The 17,722-nt window shown below is 45.2% G+C and overlaps 1 protein-coding gene across 4 annotated transcripts in view; it reads left to right on the plus strand.

The window, feature by feature from the left end:
* LOC139538441 (E3 ubiquitin-protein ligase UHRF2-like) overlaps positions 1-16,143 on the plus strand; it is a 53,200-nt gene extending 37,057 nt beyond the window's left edge. For 2 of the 4 annotated variants that reach the window (XM_071340502.1, XM_071340481.1), the window contains exons 4-16: positions 3,657-3,875; positions 5,522-5,631; positions 6,084-6,270; positions 6,779-6,902; positions 8,961-9,068; positions 9,407-9,511; positions 10,767-10,873; positions 11,083-11,245; positions 11,855-11,992; positions 12,351-12,564; positions 12,846-12,997; positions 13,263-13,361; positions 13,594-16,143. In XM_071340502.1, the coding sequence (XP_071196603.1) occupies positions 3,657-3,875; positions 5,522-5,631; positions 6,084-6,270; positions 6,779-6,902; positions 8,961-9,068; positions 9,407-9,511; positions 10,767-10,873; positions 11,083-11,245; positions 11,855-11,992; positions 12,351-12,564; positions 12,846-12,997; positions 13,263-13,361; positions 13,594-13,740 (1,873 nt within the window). In that variant the 3' untranslated portion in view covers positions 13,741-16,143. Of the gene's footprint in view, positions 1-3,656; positions 3,876-5,521; positions 5,632-6,083; positions 6,271-6,778; positions 6,903-8,960; positions 9,069-9,406; positions 9,512-10,766; positions 10,874-11,082; positions 11,246-11,854; positions 11,993-12,350; positions 12,565-12,845; positions 12,998-13,262; positions 13,362-13,593 lie in introns of those variants that run through there. The other 2 variants (XM_071340491.1, XR_011667744.1) reach the window with 2 other exon arrangements.
* The last annotated feature ends 1,579 nt before the right edge of the window (positions 16,144-17,722 follow it).

Genomic DNA, 17,722 nt, shown 5'->3' on the forward strand with positions numbered 1-17,722 from the left:
GCCTATTGTCCTGTAGCCCATCCCAGCCTTGTGCAGGTCTACAATTTTATCCCTGATGTCCTTACACAGCTCTCTGGTCTTGGCCATTGTGGAGAGGTTGGAATCTGTTTGATTGTGTGTGGACAGGTGTCTTTTATACAGGTAACGAGTTCAAACAGGTGCAGTTAATACAGGTAATGAGTGGAGAACAGGAGGGCTTCTTAAAGAAAAACTAACAGGTCTGTGAGAGCCGGAATTCTTACTGGTTGGTAGGTGATCAAATACTTATGTCATGCAATAAAATGCAAATTAATTATTTAAAAATCATACAATGTGATTTTCTGGATTTTTGTTTTAGATTCCGTCTCTCACAGTTGAAGTGTACCTATGATAAAAATTACAGACCTCTACATGCTTTGTAAGTAGGAAAACCTGCAAAATCGGCAGTGTATCAAATACTTGTTCTCCCCACTGTATGTTTCAAGTATGTATTGCCATAATAAAAGAGTAAATTATGCAAGTGTAGGCTATACTGTATATATATATATATATATATACATATACATATACATATACAGTATAGCCTACACTTGCATAATTTACTCTTTTATTATGGCAATACATACTTGACAAACTCTTTCTATATCTCTAAGCCTGTTGAATCCCAGTTCACAGTGCATATTATATTTGCTATCTGAGTGCCTGCATGTGTGAAATATCAATTTATCCAAAGAGGTGAACATGGACCCAGTTTTCCTTGCATGAAAAAGATTAGTGACTACCCAAGGAGACCCCAAATACAGGGGTGAGACCCCAAATACAGGGGTGAGACCCCAAATACAGGGGTGTAGTGATGCCGTAGTGGAGGTGAACGGCGCTCCCTCACTTTCTTTTCTTTTCAATTTGAGAATACACTGAGCTGGTAAAAATATTTCTGGAAAATTGAAGTCTGATACATTTTAAATGATATTTAATTACCGCTAAAGTTCCATGAAAACGATCGAATGACAAACTAAATTAATATGTAGGCTATAGCAGCATATAGGGAAGAAACCACCATTTACCAACCTGTCTTCCCCCCCTCTCTCTCTCTCTAGTGGTGGTGCAAATTAGGAATAAACTGTAGGCGTGTGCAGAGGTCCGTCGGTCGGAGGCTTGACCACTTTGAACTGCCACAGACAGAACTTCTGAGGTTGACTTGGGGCTCATGTACCACGTACTTGAACTCACCCTACTGTCCGAGTGCTTAACTTACAGTAACATACCACCTATATTGTGTATGCAGAGAAATGTAGGTGAGCTAGTTGAATCCCAGTTCACAGTTCACACCACATGAACCTTGTCATCACACTAACGTGATCTAGGATCCAAATTATTGTGTCTCTGCCTTGATGTTCATAAAACTCCACGGACCCTTCCAGAACGATATGTTGACCACTTGGTTAGGGTGAGGTCCTTTCAGCGCCACAATTTTGAAGGGCGCTCAAATCGCTTAAAATAACCCTCATCAAGATCCATTGCCTAACCCAAATAGTCGTACTCATCATTATTATTATTATTATTATTATTATAAATAGAAGATTATCACTTCTCACAATGGTGCTCATCTCTCTCTCAGAGGACCTGAGCCCTAGGATCATGCCTCAGGACTACCTGGCATGATGACTCCTTGCTGTCCACCTGGCCGTGCTGCTGCTCCAGTTTCAACTGTTCTGCCTGCGGCTATGGAACCCTGACCTGTTCACCGGACGTGCTACCTGTCCCAGACCTGCTGTTTTCAACTCTCTAGAGACAGCAGGAGCGGTAGAGATACTCTTAATGATCGGCTATGAAAAGCCAACTGACATTTACTCCTGAGGTGCTGACTTGCTGCACCCTCGACAACTACTGTGATTTTTATTATTTGACCATGCTGGTCATTTATGAACATTTGAACATCTTGGCCATGTTCTGTTATAATCTCCACCCGGCACAGCCAGAAGAGGACTGGCCACCCCTCATAGCCTGGTTCCTCTCTAGGTTTCTTCCTAGGTTCTGGCCTTTCTAGGGAGTTTTTCCTAGCCACCGTGCTTCTACACCTGCATTGCTTGCTGTTTGGGGTTTTAGGCTGGGTTTCTGTACAGCACTTTGAGATATCAGCTGATGTAAGAAGGGCTATATAAATACATTTGATTTGATTGAGTCAATTTAAATCAAAGCTGAATGAATGTCTCGCAAGATCACATAATGATTAATAAGTATTTTACATAACAGAATCTAATATAATAGCATATACTGTAGCATAGTAGGCCTATAATATGTTACACCAAATTCACCTCAGTCATTTCTTATCTGAAGCTGAATAGTCAACAACAAAAATCCTGCTCTAAAACCAAACGGCGCATGCCGATAGGCAGGATATGCGCTTTCGTAACAGCTGTCCAGCGATCCCAGTTGATTGGTGTTTGTTCTGACGATGGACACAATGAAGCACATTAGATGTGCAGGATCAACAAGATGTTGACGGCTGTAGATTTGTCGCTTGTATATCAATATCAGACTGGGGATTTTGTAATCAAACATCAACAATTTACAAAAAATTGTACAAAATACAATAAACGTAAGTTCCTGACGATAGACAAAAGGAAATGCATTAGATGTGCAGGACAACAGTATGTTGATGGCTGTAGATTCCTGATTTGTCTGTTTAGCATTGAAATAACTGTGAATTAGCAGGGTGCTAAAGTGTTAAAGAACGTGATCTGCCGCTTGCATGTCAATATCAGGCTGGGAAGGATTTACATTTGCCATCTCCACCTGTCTGCAAGCATGACCAATAGCATAACACCTTACTGATATGTAAATTCAAACAACCAATAGGAATACATATAAACATTGAAATCTGTATTTCTGCAGTGTCCGGTGGAAAGATAACAACCCTGTTACACTTTAAACAAAATGTGCCTGGAAAAAAGGATATTAGTTAACACCATCTGCTTAAATTCACTCATGAAACAGTAATTCAAGAAGATTTAAATGCATATTCCCATGAAACTTATTGGAGATCAAATGATTGGCTGTTTGGATATTTCACGGGTAAAACGTGAATTATCATTCACAAACGACAGTGATGATGGTCTATTTTGAAATGAGTTATGCCCCTAACTTGGTTTTTGTGTGGGCAAAGGTAGACGTTGCAATTGGAGGATGGATGCATTTTATGCATATTCTATAATGATATTCAATAGGCTACAAATGTGGATTGAAAAATGACGTCATTATATAAAATAAATGTGCTCCCTCGCCTAAAAAAATAGCACTACTGCACAAATAACATATATCTGAAGATTTTTTTGTTGTGATTTTGCTATACAAAAAAATCTATGCAAAAGTGTGGTTTGCGTCACTTAAAATGTCAGATATTGCATATACGTTACGAACATTTCAAGTGACTATACTTTGCCAAAAAAAAATCATTTTTCATAGAAAATGTACTCGTGTTGACAACTTATGAGCATTTTGCATGCATTGAATTAGGCAAGCTTAAGCCAAGCAGTCCTGTCAATTCCCTTTGAGAGTAATTCATTTAGGAGGTTTACATTCCCATGCTTTACATAATCAATGCATTTTGGGGAAGATGTTATGTTGTTGAGGAGGAGGAGGATGATGATAAAGATAATATTCTTTGCTCTCCCTAGTTACCCTGAGAACGGCGTGGTGGAGATGTGTGGCGGTAACGTGCGGCCGCGTGCTCGGACCCTACTCAGGTGGGACCAGCTCACGGTAGGCCTGGTTGTCATGGTGAACTACAACATAGAGATCCCTGAGGAGAGGGGCTTCTGGTTCGATGCTGAGATTACAGCACTCAATGAGATCTCCAGGACAAACAAGGAGGTCCGCATCAGAATCCTGCTGGGGTAAGAGAGGACATGCCGGGGTAAGAGAGGACATGCCGGGGTAAGAGAGGACATGCCGGGGTAAGAGAGGACATGCCGGGGTAAGAGAGGACATGCCGGGGTAAGAGAGGACATGCCGGGGTAAGAGAGGACATGCCGGGGTAAGAGAGGACATGCCGGGGTAAGAGAGGACATGCCGGGGTAAGAGAGGACATGCCGGGGTAAGATAGGACAAAGAGAGGACATGCCGGGGTAAGAGAGGACATGCTGGGGTAAGAGAGGACAAAGAGAGGACATGCCGGGGTAAGAGAGGACATGCTGGGGTAAGAGAGGACAAAGAGAGGACATGCCGGAGTAAGAGAGGACATGCCGGGGTAAGAGAGGACATGCCGGGGTAAGAGAGGACATGCCGGGGTAAGATAGGACAAAGAGAGGACATGCTGGGGTAAGAGAGGACATGCTGGGGTAAGAGAGGACATGCTGGGGTAAGAGAGGACAAAGAGAGGACATGCTGGGGTAAGAGAGGACATGCTGGGGTAAGAGAGGACAAAGAGAGGACATGCCGGAGTAAGAGAGGACATGCTGGGGTAAGAGAGGACATGCTGGGGTAAGAGAGGACAAAGAGAGGACATGCTGGGGTAAGAGAGGACATGCTGGGGTAAGAGAGGACATGCTGGGGTAAGAGAGGACAAAGAGAGGACATGCTGGGGTAAGAGAGGACAAAGAGAGTACATGCCGGAGTAAGAGAGGACATGCTGGGGTAAGAGAGGACATGCTGGGGTAAGAGAGGGCATGCTGGGGTAAGAGAGGACAAAGAGAGAACATGCCGGAGTAAGAGAGGACATGCTGAGGTAAGAGAGGACATGCTGGGGTAAGAGAGGACAAAGAGAGGACATGCTGGGGTAAGAGAGGACATGCTGGGGTAAGAGAGGACATGCTGGGGTAAGAGAGGACAAAGAGAGGACATGCTGGGGTAAGAGAGGACATGCCAGGGTAAGAGAGGACAAAGAGAGGACATGCTGGGGTAAGAGAGGACATGCTGGGGTAAGAGAGGACATGCCAGGGTAAGAGAGGACAAAGAGAGGACATGCTGGGGTAAGAGAGTGCATGCTGGGGTAAGAGAGGGCATGCTGGGGTAAGAGAGGACAAAGAGAGGACATGCTGGGGTAAGAGAGGACATGCTGGGGTAAGAGAGGACATGCTGGGGTAAGAGAGGACATGCTGGGGTAAGAGAGGACAAAGAGAGGACATGCTGGGGTAAGAGAGGACATGCTGGGGTAAGAGAGGGCATGCTGGGATAAGAGGACAAAGAGAGGGCATGCTGGGGTAAGAGAGGACATGCCGGGGTAAGAGAGGGCATGCTAGGGTAAGAGGACAAAGAGAGGGCATGCTGGGGTAAGAGAGGGCATGCTGGGGTAAGAGAGGGCATGCTGGGGTAACAGAGACCTGTCATGGGACAGTTTCCGTTGGGAAAGTCTGTTTCTCTCTTCTAGGTCAGATGATTATGCCAGTTATGTAACTTAGATATTTCTGCTTACATAAGTTAAGAGGACTTTCTCTATTTCTGTTTGTTAACCTCAAAACATCCTAATAGCCTGGCTGAGTGGGTGTCGAGAACATTCCCTGTGGAGCTCTGATGGACTGATTAACACATTCTCTCTCCCCAGAGGGCCAGGGGACGTCATCCCAGACTGTAAACTGTTGTTTCTGGATGAGATCTATCAGATTGAGAAGACTGGAGCACACTCGCTGTCTGCTGTAGATGGACAGTTCAAACGTAGGCCTCAGCACACTCATACCAATACTACAGTCTACAGCCAATCAGGGCTGAGATGGGGCATACCACGGCCAATCAGGGCTGAGATAGGTCTACCTAGTACGCCAGCTGTTCTAGAAGCGCTGAGGTCAAGGGGGTACTGCAAAGAATTAACTTGAAATTGTTTTCATCAATTAGCCTGAAATTGATACATTTAAAATCCTTCTTATATAGCATTCTGCATGTTCAATTTAAATGGCAAGATTACATGGGTTATTGGCATCAATACATGCATGTGTGTTTGTGGTGCGTGTGGGCTTATGGGTATTTTGTTTTTGTCTTGTGGTTTTGTTTGCCTGTGTGTGTGCCAATTCTTTGCATATGTATTTGTGTGTCTGTGAGTGTGTGCACACCGCTGTATGTGCTTACATGTGCGTCTGTGTGTGTATGTTTGTGCGCCGGGATGGATCCAGGCAAGAGCGGGCCGGAGTGTAAGCACTGCAAGACGGACCCCGAGTCGGAGTGCAGGTTCTGCTCGTGCTGCGTGTGTGGAGGGAAGCAGGATGCCCATATGCAGCTGCTGTGTGATGAGTGTAACATGGCCTTCCATATATACTGTCTCAACCCACCGCTAGCCACCATACCTGACGACGAGGACTGGTGAGCTCTGACCTGGTCCTCCCAGACCACCTGGGGGTGCTATACTCACACAGGATGACCCTATGGGCCCTGGTCAAAAGTAGTGCGCTATATGGGGAATAGGGTGCCCTTTGGGATGTAGACAAGACCTGTAGACCTGTGCACTGATGGCTGGTGGAGCAAGTATGATGCACGATGTCAATTGACTATAATGATTGAACATGCATTGTGAGTGTAATAGTCATGCTTACATGTTAGTGCTGACTGAGATATAGCCTTTAGCCATATGAATAAGTTCCACATTCTATATTTTCCTTTGGGTGCCACAGTCTAGATTTTATTGTAGGTACCAGTTTTCTCTCTCATAGATGTCTCAGTAACACACTGTCTATACAAGAGACACTGACACCAACAGTATACTACCAGTAGTAGTTTCTCTCCTGTCCATCTACATTGACTTCCTGTATTGATCATGCTCTGAGGCAGTAGATCAGTAAGGGAGTTCTGGTTCTTGTATTGTGCTCGGCAGGTACTGTCCCACCTGTAAGAACGACACCAGTGAGGTGGTTAAGGCCGGGGAGAAGCTGAAGGCCAGTAAGAAGAAAGCCAAGATGCCCTCGGCTCATACAGAGAGCCAGAGGGACTGGGGCAAGGTGAGACACATGGTCTACGACACTAACCCCTGGGCCCATACAGAGAGCCAGAGGGACTGGGGCAAGGTGAGACACATGGTCTACGACACTAACCCCTGGGCCCATACAGAGAGCCAGAGGGACTGGGGCAAGGTGAGACAGACAGGGTCCTTGACACTAACCCCTGGGCCCATACAGAGAGCCAGAGGGACTGGGGCAAGGTGAGACACATGGTCTACGACACTAACCCCTGGGCCCATACAGAGAGCCAGAGGGACTGGGGCAAGGTGAGACAGACAGGGTCCTTGACAGTAATCCCTGGGCCCAAGGTGAGGGACTAAGGTTACATCCCAAATGGCACACTATTCCCTACATAGTGGACTACTTTAAAACAAAGTAGTACAGAGTAGTGCACTATGTAGGGATTAAGTTGCCATTTGGGATTAACCTAATCTTTTCTAATTCCATCTAATTCCAATTCCATTTTTAAATTCAGTCAATAAGTAAAGTTATTGATTTTCAGTTTCAGCAGAATTGAAATGGAATTGATCCCAACCCTGGGTCAGATCAGGTCATTGGCAGAATCACTATTTGTGGTTATCAAAATTCTAAAGGGGGAACTGGGGAGAGAATTTGGAATTTGAAACGATTCTTTGAATTTGTTCTCTGGCTGTCAAGGACTCCAGCTAAACTATGTGGGGTAACTTAATTTGTTTGACTCATTGCATATTTCAACGGAAGAAAGAGGCGATATCTTAGCCTGGACTTGGAGCTCATATTTTAATGCCTCACTCAGAAGGAGGACCTCCTTGGTTCTTTTGGCAGCAGACCGAATGAGTGAGACACACACACACACGGGGTGGCAAACAGAACTGTCATTGTCTAGCACTTTGTTCCGCTAACAGAAGCCGTTGGCCTGTTGAGTCAGTGTTAGCAGAACAAAGTAGATCTCTTGTTCACGGCTTGGTAGCAGAGTTACTGAGTGCTCCTGAAGGAGTCAATTGGCAGCAGGTAGCAGTGACCAAGCTTGGGTATGTTCATTATTCACCAAACCCGAAGAGAACGGACTGAGACAGGGATGGACTACCTGGACTTCCATTAAGAACTACTCATTTTTGTTTTCTGTTGCAAAATGTTTTGCGTCAGTGTGCCCTACTGAACAAAACTGTACTTTGCAATGTCAAACTAAAATAAGTATTATTTCTTATTGGACAAGTCCAGGTTGTGCCTTCCCATTTTACTCCGTAGTCTTCTGTTTGGTGCCTACTGAACATGACCCAGGCCCACAGTAAGTTCCTCGGCTCTCACTAAGATGTGTGTTATTCTGTGTTGGCTAACTCCCTCTCACACTGAGGCGATGGTAACAATGCCATTTAAAACGTTTTGCTACAATGTGTTCTACTGAACGCAACCCAGGCCCAGGTAACACAGACAGTCCCTCGATAAGTTACTCTAAGCCACAGTGTTTGCTGTCTCCCTCTCACGCTGTGAGGCGATGGTAACAATGCTATTTAAAATGACTCAGCAGAGTGAAGTTCTTTTCCTGGAACCAAAGTAGGGGAAAATAGCTAACCCCATTGTTTCCCAGAAATACACCATGGATGCGTACCAAACGGGACCCTGTTCCCTATGTAGTGCACTGTTTTTGATCAGGGCCCATAAGGTTCTGGTCAAAAGCAGTGCACTATATAGGGAATTTAGTGCCATTTGGAAGGCATAGAATGCTAATTGAAAACAGACTATTCTGTACATTAGTATGTATTTATGTGCTAAACAAGGTGTTGTTGGGGGAGGGGGGGTTACTCATGGTTTGGGAATGTTATGAGAGAGAAACACTGAGGAATGAATCAAATTGTCCAACACTTTAATAAAATAAACATTTCCAGCCCGGATAATGGATTCTTGTTATACATACATACAATGCTATTCAGGTCTGATTAGGCTATATGGTAGCTAAAGCTTGTACTAGGAAGTCCTTGGTTTATGTAATGTGTGTGTGTGTGGTCCAACGTGTGAATACATGCTAGCTAAAGCATGCATGATTAAGTCCTTCCCCTGAATGCCATGTTGATGTTACAGGGTATGGCCTGTGTGGGGCGCACTAAGGAATGTACCATCGTCCCCTCCAACCATTACGGGCCCGTACCTGGGGTTCCCGTGGGAACAACATGGAAGTTCCGCGTTCAGGTGAGCCAATGGTAATGAGGTTTGGTACCATGTGACCATACAGTTGGGGTGATGCAGGTTTGGTGATTTCTCAGAAACTCGGAGAGAACAGAGAAAATGTAATATTTTCTAATCATGAAGATGTTGACTCTGGAAAAGATAGTTATTTTCAGTTAACTTTAGCGGTTCATAGTTATCTAATATTATGACACTAAGGATTTGTTTACATAGCCAGAATCACATCTATCACAACATCGTTCCTCCCCCCCTCTCTCCCCCCCCCCCCCCCCATATCACCCATCCTGACTCTCCCCCACTCCTGTTCACTCCCTCTATCTTCTCCCTTCCTTTGTTCCAAGGTGAGCGAGGCGGGAGTCCACAGGCCCCACGTGGGAGGTATCCACGGCCGCAGTAACGATGGCTCCTATTCGCTGGTGCTGGCTGGGGGCTTCGAAGATGAAGTGGTGGGTGTCTTTCTTTTTTTCCTTTTTAAAAAAAAATGTCTGACGTTGTTTGAGCTAAGCAATCTAGGAGCGTGGGAGTGTAGGAGAAAAAACAGGTGGAGAGAGATCTCGTTCTTTCTCCCTGTTTTCCCTCCTCTGTCTGGCAGACCCTCTGATGTCCCATGCTGTTTGCTCTGGCCCTTTTAGCCTGGTAGACACTGGGGGAGGATGGTAGTCTACCCATCCATCTGGTTCTCACACCGCTGTCTCTCTTTCTCTCTTTCTCCATTCCTTCTCTCCCTCTAACGCGTTTGACTTTCTTAAAGGATGGTCACTGTACAGCATAGCTCTGGAGAAGGCATTAACAGCACCATGATGAATGTTTTCACATTAGCTAGGTTTCCATCCAATTGGTGACAGATTTTCATACGAATATTCTAAAATCAGTGAGTAATGACGTAGTGCACACAACATTTACTTTTTCGCTTAAGTTTTCATGTACCAAATAAAAGTCGAAAGTTCAATGTGTTTCCATCACATTTTCAACTCTACCAATAGTTTGTCACAAAAACGGTTGCGCTAAATAGCAAATGTGCCTACTCTGGTCTTGGCACTCTATAGCCAACAGCTTGCAGGTACAGTGTGGGTAGACTGTTTGGGTAAACTAGTCTACATGAGATTATTAGAGCGAGAATATTTTTATTTGTCAAAGACAGTCAAGTGTCGATTATCATGTCATCAGAATAGGAGCATCCAGATCACCATCGTTCACTTTCACCACCCGGTGAAGTTCATCATAGGTTATTTCATCTGTGGCCTAATCAACCGCATGGTTTCACAAGTCTCAGTGGGAGGACCATAGACCATGTCATCGCGTTACAACGATATGATGGTTATTATATAAAAATTTGCACCTAAAGGCGTTTCCACTGCCAATTCTCGCAATTCATTTTAGACACAAATATCCTACCAAGTCATATATATAACATTTTACCAAAACTTCCTGTTTCCATCACAGCTGTCATGATATGACTTTACTTGCATGGAAACGTGGTTTATGATTTGTTTGGAGGATGGATTTAGCTATTTTGACTGGATTTCGAATTGTAACTATGTTGATTTAGCTGTGCGCTTTGGGATGTCATATAAGCGATTTCCACTTACTCAGCAAAAAAATACAAGGATTGGCTAGTATGTCCTGAGACAGTATTTTTAAGAGGTGTGTGTGTGTGTGTGTGTCTCTTTTTAACCCTATGACCTCTACGTTACCCCTCAGGACAGGGGAGATGAGTTCACCTACACAGGCAGCGGGGGTCGCGACCTTTCAGGGAACAAGCGCATCGGGGAGCATTCCTTTGACCAGACCCTGACCCACTACAACAGGTACAGTAAACAAAGTACTGTACCACCTGGCCTGTTTCTCTCCCTGACGTTTCAAATAGATACCTTTTTTCACTATCACACCTTTTTCTTTGGTCGTCCCACATCAAAAACATCAACACACAATTATAACACAGATCAATTATTTAACTGGTTTCAGGAACATCCACTAGTTCTAGTCATCACGTGACCTTTAACCCTTGACCTCTCAGGGCCCTGGCGCTGAACTGTGACGCCCCCATCAACGACAAGGACGGGGCGGAATCCAGGAATTGGCGTGCGGGGAAGCCGGTGAGGGTGGTGCGGAGCTCCAAGGGCCGACGCATCAGCAAGTACGCTCCGGAGGAGGGCAACCGATACGATGGCATCTACAAGGTACACTCGCTTTTATTTTAATTGAATCTTTAACTAGGCAAGTCCGTTAATAACATATTCTTATTTACAATGACGGACTACCCCGGCCAAAACCTAACCCGGACGACGCTGGGCCAATTGTGCACCGCACTATGGGACTCCCAATCATAGCTAGGGCACTAACATCCCCCTCTCAGGAACATGGACTGGATATCAGGTCCTTTTGGACCCTTTATGTATGTAAGTAGTCTCTCTTAGTCCCTTGTGAAAAATAAAAAATTCATTACAAGTGTAATACAAACCGAGTGAAAATAAATGGGGTGCAGATATCAGAGGGGTTGATCCTCATTAGGAGTCATGCCTTTTGAGCACCATGTTGATTTCCCCAGATAGACCAGACCAGCACGGTAATCACAACCCATGTGGTTTCAGGGATGTTGCTTCTCAAACAAGACAAGATGAGGAAATGCATGTTATTTTTGAGATGAATCCCTGATGACCACATTTTTAGTGCTGTTCCTGTCTGACCAGAAATCTCCAGTTAGTTAAACAGCATCAATGGGGCAACGCCCATTCACGTTGTAGTCTGTTCTGTGGATGGTCAGTCATTCTATTTCTAATGTGTCTCAGGTGGTGAAGTACTGGCCAGAGAAAGGGAAGTGTGGTTTCCTGGTGTGGAGGTACTTGCTGCGAAGGGATGACCTGGAGCCTGCTCCCTGGACACCTGAGGGGCTGGCGCGCATCCAGACACTGGGTCTGGCTGTGCAGGTGAGGGGTTTACGGAGCTGTTTTCTAGGACATTATAACCGTATGAGAGGACGGGGGTTTGGTTATGACTGCTGTTGTCTCTTTTATGTCTTCATTTCTCAATTGAATGTAAAACTGAGCAGCCTCTCCATTGTGTGTAGTTTTGTGTCCTTTGTTTAAAGTTGATATTTTTGTCTGTCTGACTGTTTTCGTGTGCATTTTAGTACAGTATCCTCTTGCCTATCATTGTGCATTATGAGTTAGTTATAATGCATTGTAATACTTACCGATGTTTTCATTTTCCTGTCTCTGTGCCTCTACTCTACAGTATCCCCCTGGTCGCCATTTTGTTTTCATCGGTCTCTCTTTGTCTCTACAGTATCCTCCAGGCTACGTGGAGGCCATGGCCAACAAGACCAAGAAGGAGGCTAATGCTCGTCCAGGGTCCACCAGGAGCAAGAAGCACCCTGGTCGGGGCCGTCCGCGGCTACAATCTCTGAAGAAGGTGAAGGAGGAGGAGGATGAAGAGGAGGAGGAAGAGAAGCCCATGGAGGGTACAGACCAGTCACAGAGTAACGGCAGTCAGGAGACCGGTACCTGTTGAGACACCGCCAGGGATATAGGCCAGAGACAGAAGAGAGATGTTTTTTTTTAACCTTTGTGTGTACAGTTTATATCTGGTGCACTGCTATGTATGCATGGGTGGAATTGTCGCTAGGGAAAGGGGGGACATTTCCAATAGATATAGAACTAGATATGCCAAGGCATTTCAGGGGTGTTTTAAAGGTGTCAAATAAAATGTTACCCATATTTGAATAGAAACGATATGTGTCCATGCATCCGTAAACAATGTGTGTTGGTATGCGTCTCTCAGAGGTGTGTAAGGAATCGACGGAGCCCCGAGCCAAGCGTCAGAAGATGGAGGAGTCGTTCCAGCTGACAGAGCAGCAGCAAAGCCTCATAAAGGAAGACCAGCCCAACAGAAAGAACTGGGACGAGGCCATGGGACACCTCAAGGAGGGGCCGGTACGTAAAGGTCACAATGCGACATGCCATGACGCAACAAGGCACAGTACAGCAGACGCCATGGCAACAGCACAAACAGCATCTAAACGAACACAACAGCAGCTCATAACTCCGTCCCATTAATTAATTGTATACGACCAATATTACACCGACACACAGTTCTGATTTTAACACTAATATTACTGGAACAACTATGATGATGGATGTGAAGCTGCGGTTTCCATGGTGATGTCTGTACCTGTACTTCCTGTCTCTGTGTCTTTAGAACTTCCTGAGGAAGGTGGAACAGACGTTTATGTGTGTCTGCTGCCAGGAGCTGGTCTACCAGCCCATCACCACAGTCTGTACACACAACGTGTGCAAGGTTGGTGTCCACAAACTGTGTGTGTGTGTGTGTGTCGGGTTCAAGGTTTCAACTGAATCTGCTGTTTTAAATGTAGTGATTATTGTCCGATTGTCGTTTTATGATTTCATACACATGAAGGTACAGGTGTAGAATTAGAAATGACCATATGGCACTGTACAGTTAAGGAGTTGTCTTTCTTTGACTTCTTACTGACCTGTGGCATTCTCGGTCTGTTCCTGGTCTACCCCAGACCTGTCTCCAGCGGTCGTTCCGTGCTGAGGTGTATACCTGCCCTGCTTGTCGCCACGACCTGGGGAAGGATTACGTCATGGTCCTAAACAAGACTCTACAGCTGCTGCTGGACCAGTTCTTTCCTGGCTATAGCAAGGGCCGATGAGGACAAGACACCTGCACTTACCCAAACAGTTACACACAGACCCATGATGCATACAAACAAACATAGGCATACACACGTATTCATACATTGGTACATAGTATACACACACCCTCCATCTCCTAGGCAGCAGGGACTGACCCCACCTGTTGGACTTGGACTGTCCCCATTTACGTCACCAGCCTGAAGTCATCCAAGCCCCAGGAGAGCCTGGAGCACCATGCCCCTACACCCCCAATGGGTTCTCATCCCTGGGTACCAACACCCCCTGACCCCCCCCCCCCCCCTCCCCTCCAATGAGTTCCCTCCCTAGCCTTCCACGTCCACAGAACTCATCAGTTCATCGCCATCTACCTGTCCATGTGAGGAACAGCCAGAGAGGATGCTAATGCTAACCATAGCCATGTAGAGAATATGTCTCTGATGCTAACGCTACTTAGCCTCCAATGGGAGGATGCCTGAGGTCAGCAGCACATACAGGGGTCAGGGATTACCACCTAGGAGAGAGGGTTGATGGGAAATGTAGTGTACAATGTGAAAGGTTATTTCTTTATTACTGGTCCATTTGAACTTTAGACACAAATGGCTTCATTCTTTTAAAGGCCCTGTGCAGTCAAAACTAGATTTTCTTGTTTTATATATATTTCCACACTGAGGTTGTAATAATACTGTGAAATTGTGAAATTTATGATAATGCCCTTTTAATTTAAGAGCTGTTTGAAAAGACTGCCTCAAATTTCAGCCTGTTTTGGTGGAATGGAGTTTGGCTTTCCATGGTGACATCACCATGTGGTAAATTAGTTAATAGACCAATAAGAAAGAGTTCCAAACCTCTCTGCCAATAACAGCAAATGCTTAGTTTTCTCTTCTGCACTCAAACCACTCCCAGACAGTCCTAGCAAAGTTCTTGCTTGAGTAATTGCTATTTCTCAAGCAAGCTATATAAGGAGCTATTTTTGATCGTTTTTATTGAAAACGATCACAGTAAGGTACTTTGTTGTAGCCTTGTACGAACCACCCTGGTCTCGCGAGTTCACATTGTTTCCCTACAAGGATATCCAGGATGGTTTGTACGAGGCTAGCTTAATTGTTTCCTAGAAATGATTTGAATATTGAGATAAAAAATGGCTGCATTGGACCTTTAAAGATGTGTGCCTGTTCCTCCTCTGTTCCTTGTCTGTCGGTTCCTCCCTTTCTCCTCTGTTCCTTGTCTGCCTGTTCCTCCCTTCCTCTGTTCCTTGTCTGTCTGTTCCTCCCTTCCTCTGTTCCTTGTCTGTCTGTTCCTCCCTTTCTCCTCTGTTCCTTGTCTGTCTGTTCCTCCCTTCCTCCTCTGTTCCTTGTCTGTCTGTTCCTCCCTTCCTCCTCTGTTCCTTGTCTGCCTGTTCCTCCCTTCCTCCTCTGTTCCTTGTCTGCCTGTTCCTCCCTTCCTCTGTTCCTTGTCTGTCTGTTCCTCCCTTCCTCTGTTCCTTGTCTGTCTGTTCCTCCCTTTCTCCTCTGTTCCTTGTCTGTCTGTTCCTCCCTTTCTCCTCTGTTCCTTGTCTGTCTGTTCCTCCCTTTCTCCTCTGTTCCTTGTCTGTCTGTTCCTCCCTTTCTCCTCTGTTCCTTGTCTGTCTGTTCCTCCCTTTCTCCTCTGTTCCTTGTCTGTCTGTTCTTGTGGTGATGTTCTTTTTCTTTCAAATATTTCAGGATTTTTTAAAGACATGCAAATGCAAAATGTTTTAAATAATGCTATGGTCTCTAAAGCAGCAAACTGTGATGTTTATTACTTCCTTCCTACCTACTGCTCGAAGTGCTTATATACAAAACAGAAATGTTCTTCTGCATTGACTGGCAAGCTAATTGTGTCCTTCTCCTTTGAGCTTCTCTTCGTCCCCCCTGTCCCTAGGGTTGCAAGATTCCGGTAACTTTCCAAAATTCCCAGGTTTTACAGAAATTCTGGTTGAAAGATTCACGGAATCAGGGGGGAGTAAGCAGGAAATCCTCCTTCAACAGGGATTTCAGGAAAACATTTGAGAAAGTTTTTCAACCCTACCTGCCCCCCAGTCTTGTACCGTACCGACCCCTACCGTGGACTACAGTACTAACAGTTCTTTAGACGTCAAGTGGATGCTTCGCTTCAGCATTAATGTTCTGTTTTTATTGTACTTGTTAAAAAGAAAATATGTTGAAAAGAAAAAAAGTGATGTCTATCATTTCCTATACTACTACAACGTATGCCATTTTTCTATAATTTTAGTTGCCTATTCTATTTTAATCTGTAGTTATTTTTGTGGCAACCTTTACCTACTGCTGTGTCAGCCTGAATGAAGAGTTTCATTGCTTCATATTGTGATCTGAAATTTTATACATGGTATAATAATACTTGATATGTACCTAATTAAATATTTTGATTCCAGAAAGCAACAACTTGCCTGTTTCGTTTCCTTCACATTAGAGGAGGATAGTGGACTTAGCCTGGTCCCAGTTCTGTTTTGTGCTGTAGATCAGTGTTTCCCAACTCCAGTCCTCCAGTAACCCCAACAGCACAGGTTGTAGCCCCGGACAAGCACACCTGATTCAACTGATCAACTAATCATCGAGACCTCAATGAGTTGAATCAGGTGAGTTTGTCTGGGGCTACTACAACAATGTCTTCTGTTGGGTGTCTTGGAGGACTGGAGTTGGGGAAACACTGGTGTAGACAATGATCATAGGAGTTGGCCAGGAGGTACAAACAGATCTGGGACCAGGCTTCCGCTGGCCTCACCTGAAACGTTGGTTTCAGACTCAATATGAGCCTCAGTATGGGCCTCCCTGATTGATATAAGACCCAAGCAAAAGGAAAGTGGGAAGAGGTACATTTAGGCACTCTATAAAGATCCCTGTCTCTATACATTACTTAGGTCATGTAGGAATCAGAGAATGATGATGTACAGGGGGCCTCCTTTTAGTAGAGCCGGGTCCTTTACCTACTGAGCTGATTAGTAGAGCCGGGTCCTTTACCTACTGAGCTGATAAGTAGAGCCGGGTCCTTTACCTACTGAGCTGATTAGTAGAGCCGGGTCCTTTACCTACTGAGCTGATTAGTAGAGCCGGGTCCTGATCCTACTGAGCTGATTAGTAGAACCGGGTCCTGATCCTACTGAGCTGATTAGTAGAGCCGGGTCCTTTACCTACTGAGCTGATTAGTAGAGCCGGGTCCTTTACCTACTGAGCTGATTAGTAGAGCCGGGTCCTGATCCTACTGAGCTGATTAGTAGAACCGGGTCCTGATCCTACTGAGCTGATTAGTAGAACCGGGTCCTGATCCTACTGAGCTGATTAGTAGAACCGGGTCCTGATCCTACTGAGCTGATTAGTAGAACCGGGTCCTGATCCTACTGAGCTGATTAGTAGAGCCGGGTCCTTTACCTACATAGCTGATTAGTAGAGCTGGGTCCTGCACCTACTGAGCTGATTAGTAGAGCCGGGTCCTTTACCTACTACCTACTGAGCTGATTAGTCGAGCCGGGTCCTGATCCTACTGAGCTGATTAGTTGAGCCTGGTCCTTTACCTACTGAGCTGATTAGTCGAGCCGGGTCCTGATCCTACTGAGCTGATTAGTACAACCGGGTCCTGATCCTACTGAGCTGATTAGTTGAGCCGGGTCCTTTACCTACTACCTACTGAGCTGATTAGTCGAGCCGGGTCCTGATCCTACTGAGCTGATTAGTCGAGCCGGGTCCTGATCCTACTGAGCTGATTAGTAGAGCCGGGTGCTGTGCTATGGCTTGGTTTCTTGTGGAACAGTGTAAATATTGCTATGCTGATCTTGCATTCTGGAACGTGAGATGTGTGCTATGCCAGGTCAACTTTTCTATTATAAAACCAGGTAGAGAACCCCATAGAGGAGATTAAGTCTAAAGGCGCTACATGGTCAATCTGCCGTCTGCATTGACCGTGCAGCATTTACAGTGATATGGCATCTGCGTAAATTAAAGCATTCACACTTCTTGTGTCTCGCCG

This window comes from Salvelinus alpinus, chromosome 1 (assembly GCF_045679555.1).
Source record: "Salvelinus alpinus chromosome 1, SLU_Salpinus.1, whole genome shotgun sequence".
NCBI lineage: Eukaryota > Metazoa > Chordata > Actinopteri > Salmoniformes > Salmonidae > Salvelinus > Salvelinus alpinus.